We start from the raw sequence: 6932 nt of genomic DNA on the forward strand, positions 1-6932 counted from the left end.
CAAATAGTTTCCAGATCAGTATTGATCCAGTCACCGTTGGGAAGCCTTCAGTCTCCAGGTACCAGGTGGAATATCAGATCGCAGGAGAGGAAAATTGGAAAAGTCTCTATATTGAGGGCCCTCAGGTTCAATTCGCCGTGGAAGATGACCATTTAAATCTCCAGTACGAATTCCGATGCGCTGCTGTGACTCAAGTAGGGCTCAGTCAATGGAGCAAGGCAGTCACCTGCATCTGTCCTACTCGGAGGCCGGAAAAGGTGAGGAGGAGCAGAAGAAGAAGGATGGGGAAGAGGAGGAGAAGGGGAGGAAGAGGAGGGAAGGAGAAGGAAGAATTAGAATAGAATAGAGCTGAAAGGGACCTTGGAGATCTTCTAGTCCAGCCCCCTGCTCAATTAGGAGAATCTACTCTAGGCAATTTCTGAATATACTATGAACCACCACTTCGCTACCTCCAATGGGAGGGAGGCAGGAGGGGGGGAATAGGTGGAGGGGAGGAGGGGGATGGGGAGGAGGNGAGAGGAAGGGGAGGGGGAAGAGGAGGAGGAGGGGGGAGGGGGAAGAGGAGGGAGAGTGGGACGAGGGGTGGAGAGTGAGGGGAGGAGGGGGAGGAGGAAGAGGAAGAGGAGGAAGGGGGAGGAGGAAATAACCTGACATACTGCAGTTTTGGGAACCTCCGCCTCTTCTCCCCCACTTGAAATCTGCGTTACCAGAGACACACACCCCCCCAGAATCCCTGCCAACTCAAGACTCCCCAGCCACCTTTTCACCACCCTGTTTTTCTTCCCCACCAGGCTCAGACAGAATATGGACAAAGTTACGGTCGGGGTAAGATTCCTTATTTCAATGTCTTATAAACATTCTTCTGCCGCTTTGGGGTCAGAAGCTTTGATGCAATGTTCACACGTGCTCCTGGAGAGCTTTTAGAACAAGAGGTTCAGAGGTGGTAACAGGATTTCAAGGTTGGGCAAGAGGGGGGGGGGAAAGGAGGAATGGTTGGACCCTCCTCCCGGCTGGCTGGAAATCATGGAAAGTCTTCCAGAGAGCCTTTTTTTTTTATTATTATTGATGAAAGTAAATTCCCATCCCACCTCACCCCATTCCATTCTGCACCACTATGGCCCATCACAGAATGGAATGGGGTGGGATGGGGTCAGAATCTGCACGGCTGAGCAGCCCATTTTAGCAGCTCTGGGAGATTCACAAAAAAACATCCCTGAACCGCTTCAGGGCAGGGGTGACTCTTTTCCAAAATTGTCTCCGTTTCCAGCCTGCTCAATGACGCCCCGACATGTTGGATCACGGCCACACATTTCTTCCCAGGCACGGGTGAAATGTCTCAATTCCTTTGTGTAACAATGTCTTCCAAACTCACAGGGGAGGACGTCGAACTCCGACTCATCCTGGTGGGAAAGTCCAGAGTAGGGAAGAGCGCCACAGGCAACACCATCCTCGCCCGGAAAGAGTTCGAGTCCCTGGGGGGAAAAGCCACCACCGTGAGGTGCCAAAGGGGTCAAAGAAGATGGCAGGACAGGAAGATCTCCGTGGTCGACACACCCGACATTTTCAATTCCGAAAACCACAGTGAGATGGTGCAAAATGAGATCAGGGCTTGCGTCGAACTCTCCCGGCCTGGCCCCCACGCCCTGATCTTTGTGACCCAGGTGGGGCGCTTCACCGCCGAAGATGTGACAGCTGCAAAACGGGTCTGGGATATCTTTGAGGCCGAGTCGGCCAGGCACACGATCGTCCTCTTCACCCGCAAGGAGGATTTGAGAGGGGAATCCCTGCAGGAGTACCTCCAAAAGCTGGACAACCGCAATGTGCGGGAGCTGATCCAGAGGTGTGGGAACCGCTACTGTGGCTTCAACAACATGGCCGCAGGAGTCGAGTGGCAGGCGCAGGTCTCGGAGCTGATGGAGATGGTGCAGGGAGTCGTTTTCGAGAACGGGGGGAGACACTACGTCAACTGGCTTTACCAGTGGTCCCTTCAGAGCATCTGAACCCTTCCCCCGTTAGCTGAGTGGCTCCAGAACAGCTTCTGGGCGATGCCTTGAATGGGGTGGGGGACCAGGCCGCAGTTCCTAGGCATAAACTGGGTGGCAGCTGGCTCCCTTCCCCACTGGACACGCCGAGGCCTCTGGGAGTCGTGACCCCTGTCTGACCGGTGTTTCCTTTGTACTCTTCTAGGCAGCCATGCATGAGGAGGCCACGCCGGGTAAGTGAGGAGGGAGGCTGAAGAGCAACAAAGAAGATTAGGGGGCTGGAGGCCAAAACATTGGACGAACGGATGCAGGAATTGGGGTTTGGCCAGTCTAGAGAAAAGGACTGGGGGGGGAGGACACAATAGCAGCATTCCAATATTTGGGGGGCTGCCACAAACAGCACTCCTCACTAGCCCTGATGACGTTCCCTAGTTGGGTCATGAAATGTCTGCAACGAAGCCATCAAGCTCAGAGAGCACCAGGAACCGCACAGTCGTCGTCGTCGTCATCGTCGTCCTCCTCCTCCTCCTCCTCCTCCTCCTTTATATATATACTGATCTTGAGGCAGACAAGGTGCTGCCTGAAATCTAGAGTCAAACACAAGCTAAAGATCAGTCTGGATGAGACACGCACACACCAACACACATCCTCGGCTTCTATCCAGTTCCAGATTCCGTGATTGATGCTCATCTTCGTCCTATGGATGGAAAATGACAAGAAGTGACGATGGAAGGTACGGCAGCAGGGAGACATTGACGTAGGACGGGTCTCTTAGCACAGTGGCCCCCAAACGCTTGGGCACCAGGGACCGGTTCCGTGGAGAGGGGTTTTTCTGTGGACCAAACTCCTGGCAGTGGGCAGAGTTTGCCTGCAATGCTGCATTCTACCCACTGGGCCACCCGCGATCATGGTGGTGCAATAGAGGCTGTTGAGCAGGGAGTCCGACTAGAAGACTTCCAAGGTCCCTTCCGACGTTACGCCCGTACCCATCGTCACTCAGCACATACCAGCAGCCCTGAGCCTCCTCACACTCAGACTCCATTTGCTTGGCTCCCTCTTTGCTCGTGGGGGCTGGACACTGTGGCTATATTCGGACATCTGCTAAAGTGGGATTCGCATGTTGTGGGAATCTGCATGGCTGAGTAGCCCATTTTAGCAACTCCGGGAGATTCATATGAAAATATCACTGAACCACTTCCGGGCAGGGGTGACTCTTTGCAAAGTTGTCCCCATTTCTAGCCTGCTCAATGACACCCCGACATGTTGTGAGAAATATCTCGATTCCTTTTTGTAACGTCGTCTTCCAAACTCACAGCGGAGGACGTCAAACTCTGGCTGATCCTGGTGGGAAAGTCCGGAGGCGGGAAGAGCGCCACAGGCAACACCATCCTCGGCCGGCCGGTGTTTGAGTCCATCCTGCAGCCAAACACCACCACCCTGAAGTGCGAAAGGGGTCAAGGAAGGTGGACAGAACAAATAGTCAGGAAATTCTTGCTTAATTCCAGATTGCTTCTCTCCTTGATTAGTTTCCATCCGTTGCTTCTTGTCCTGCCCTCAGGTGCTTTGGAGAATAGCTTGACTCCCTCTTCTCTAGGGCAGCCCCTGGAAGACGGCTATCATGTCTCCCCTAGTCCTTCTTTTCATTAGACTAGACATGCCCCGTTCCTCCAACTGTTCTTTGTATTCTTCAGCCTCCAATCCCTTGATCATCTTGAACCTTTTAGAAAAATCCCATCAGATTTTCAATCTGTGAATCAGTGGGACTCAGTGGTGTTGGTTGACAGCTGAAATCCGAAAGATTCAGTGAACCAAATAGATTTTGACTGAATGATTGAATTGTGGGAAGTCAACCCCCCCCCCCAGAGAAAGAAATATTCTTGGAAATATTTAAAAGGCAGAATATATTTCCCTAAAGGATTTTAAAGACAGAAACCAACCCCCCCCCCCCCAAGTCTCTCTGTCCCAAACAGAAACCAAGTCTGCAGAAATGCAGATGTGATAATCTTGTCAGAAAGACTGGAGGCAGGAAACTGAGATTAGGAAGAAAGATTTATTTATTTTATTTATTTATAATTTGATTTATATCCCGCCCTTCTCCTCACCGGACTCAGGGCAGCTAACAGCCTTATAAAACAACATTACAACAAATATCAATATTAATTAGATCCCTAGAATCAACAATCCCTCACACCAAAAATCGAAGAGTCATCAGCCCCAGCCCCAGGGAAGCAGGATATGACCTTTGGGACATAATAGGATTCATTGGCATCCTTCAGTCTCGAGAGACTATGGTATCGTGCTCTGAAAAGAGGTCCTAAGGCAGCATCTGGTGTGGCTAAAAAGGCCAATTCGAAAATGGCAGACCCTTCCACACTGAGGGCAGATACAATCTGTCCCCTGTCCAGCCCCCAGATTCCGCTGGTTCCGGGACTGCCTTTTTGCCTCAGCCTGCCGCACAAGTGTCTCTTCGAATTGGAGAAGGCCATGCTGCGTCTTTAGCCTCCAGGCTGAACGATCAGAGGTCAAGGATTCCCAGCTGTTAATGTCCATTCCCAAGGCCTTTAGGTCCCTCTTGTAGATATCCTTGTATTGGGGCTCAGGTCCCTCTGGGGTGCTTTCCCTGCACTAGTTCTCCATACAGGAGATCCGACTATCAGCCATTCTCAACAGGGTCATGAAATGTCTGGGCACAGGGGCACCAGGGGAGCAAAGGAAATGTGTGTGTGAGCCAGTGTAGACATCACTGTTTCAATAGTGTATACATGCTAGAGATTCCAGCACATTCCAGGACTGCGCTATTTGGGACTTTGTCATGCCACGTGATGCCGAGAATACTTCGGAGACAGCGCATATGAAAGGTGTTCAGCTTCCTCTCCTGCCGTACGTGAAGGGTCCAAGACTCACTGCAGTACAAGTGTGTGCTCAAGACGCAGGCTCTATAGACCTGGATCTTTGTATGTTCTGTCAACTTCTTATTAAGCCATACTCTCTTTGTAAGTCTGGAAAATGTGGTGGCTGCTTTACCAATACGTTTATTCAGCTCAGTATCTAAAGAGATAGTTGAGCTGAGGTACACAAAGTCATGGACAGTTCCTGTGCAGAGATTGTAATACAGGGAGGTGGATCCACATCCTGACCCATGACTTGTGTTTTTTTCAGGCTGATTGTTAGACCAAAGTCTTGACAGGCCTTACTAAAACAGTCCATAAGTTGTTGAAGATCTTCGGCAGAGTGAGCAGTAACGGCAGCATTGTCAGCGAAGAGGAAATCCCATAGGCATTTCAGCTGGACCTTAGACTTTGCTCTCAATCTAGATTAAAGAGTTTGGTGGTTGGTTAATCCTATTATTATTATTAAAACTCTTTAATAATAGGACTGATAGATAGATAGATAGATAGATAGATAGATAATTTAATTTGTATACCGCCCTTCTCCCATAGGACTCAGGGATTAACCCACCACCATCAGAATACCAGAAAGGTACACTCAAGCTCAGGTCAAAGTTAATGCCACAGGAACAACTCCAAACAAAAGGCTCCAGAGGATATAAAAACCCACCCCCTACGTGCTCACTCTCTTTTCTTCCAGAGCCATCTTTCCATCTGGCCCTCCTCTTCAATAAACTGCAACCTTCTTTCTAAAGCAGTCGCCATGTTGTTTATTCCTGACTTGGGCTGAACCATGATGACTTTTCCTTCAACAATTTGGCATCCCAGATGGGACTCCAAGTTTACCTCTCCAATGGACTGAGATTGGTAAGCCCCATCTTGCCGGCAGCAGACTTCTTGTGTCTGTGGATGGGTTTCCCAGGTCCTGCCCATGTGGAGCCAGGGTAGTAAAGGGAGTTTTGGGTTTGAGCTCAAGGGCTGCTTTGGAAAGAAGGTGAAGGTTAGTACCTCTCAATTTTAACTTTAAAGCCCAGGGGAGCAAAGGAAATGTGTGTATGTCTGTGTGTGTGAATGAGAAGACCATTTTCCCAATCACAGTTGGATTTTGCTCCCTCTGGTCTTTCCTAACCGCAGAAAGGATCTGTTCAAGTGGCAGACCCTGGAAAGTATGGGGGTTTGGCCAGAGTGCAGGATCTTTTGTTAGGGAAAGGGAGAGGCTGTGTGAAAATGGAATGAGTGAATGAGAGAATTGTATTTGGGCAACCAGCTGGTAAGGCCCTGTAAGCAAAGCCCCAAGTTAGGAAATTAAGCCCTGGGCTAGGAATATCCCTTACCTCTGGAAAGCAAGCAGAGATCCTCCTGGACATTTGAAGTCCGCAAACGGTGGTGAAAAGTGAAGGTAAAGCCAGTAAGAGAGCGTCCCGTACCTTCTGCAGGGGAGCAGAAGAGTCCTCGACAGACCCCTTTTTGGTCTGAAACCGTGGTGGTAGATCCCTAAAGGAGCATCCAGTACTCTGTGAGGGATCCAGAGTCCTCTGTGGGTCCCTTTTTGACCCAAAACCGTGGTGGTAGGCGGAAGTCTCACTAGGAGCTTCAGTGCGCCAGACCCGATAGAACCAAAGTGAACCCCTGCATCAGGAATAAGGGAATCATGGGGTATTCTAGTTCAAGGGTCGAGATTGGCTCCCCAGTAAAAGCTTCCTTGAGGTCTGGGACAGGAATCAGCTACCAGTTCAGGCAGGTATGAAAAAGATAGGTAGAGAAACTATTTAAAAAAAATGGACTTTGCTCAGGGCTTTGCTGGGAAACCAATTTGGCTAAATAAAGGTAGTTAAAGGGGAAATAAGAAATAGTGATATTCTGGAGCTTCCGGTGGCAGGCGACTTCGTCGGACGCAGCTGTTTGCTGCCTCCCGCCTGTTTCAGCGTAAAAGCCGTTTTGACAGCCAGCATCAGCTGTCAAACGGCTTGATACCTTTCCCCTGGGCATAAGGGGATCGGTGAGCTGCCCGGGGTAGGAGTTGAGTTCCCGAGTCGTCCCTTGTGGACGATGCAGGTGAGAA

General features: G+C 50.2%; 2 protein-coding genes across 2 annotated transcripts in view; both read left to right on the top strand.

Annotated features, from left to right (window-relative positions):
• Positions 1-1355: 1355 nt before the first annotated feature.
• Positions 1356-2000, top strand: LOC107298292 (GTPase IMAP family member 2-like). Its single transcript, XM_015827665.1, has one exon. It carries the CDS (start codon positions 1356-1358, stop codon positions 1998-2000), a length of 645 nt encoding a protein of 214 aa, XP_015683151.1.
• Positions 2001-2193: 193 nt separating this feature from the next.
• Positions 2194-6932, top strand: part of LOC107298289 (peptidyl-prolyl cis-trans isomerase A-like) — a 7236-nt gene continuing 2497 nt past the window's right edge. The window contains exons 1-3 of the mRNA XM_029286488.1: positions 2194-2215; positions 3298-3435; positions 6589-6611. Coding sequence (XP_029142321.1) covers positions 2194-2215; positions 3298-3435; positions 6589-6611 — 183 coding nt within the window. The remainder of the gene's footprint in view (positions 2216-3297; positions 3436-6588; positions 6612-6932) is intronic.

Source organism: Protobothrops mucrosquamatus, unplaced genomic scaffold, assembly GCF_001527695.2.
Source record: "Protobothrops mucrosquamatus isolate PMUCROS unplaced genomic scaffold, P.Mucros_1.0 scaffold3850, whole genome shotgun sequence".
Classification (NCBI taxonomy): Eukaryota; Metazoa; Chordata; class Lepidosauria; order Squamata; family Viperidae; genus Protobothrops; species Protobothrops mucrosquamatus.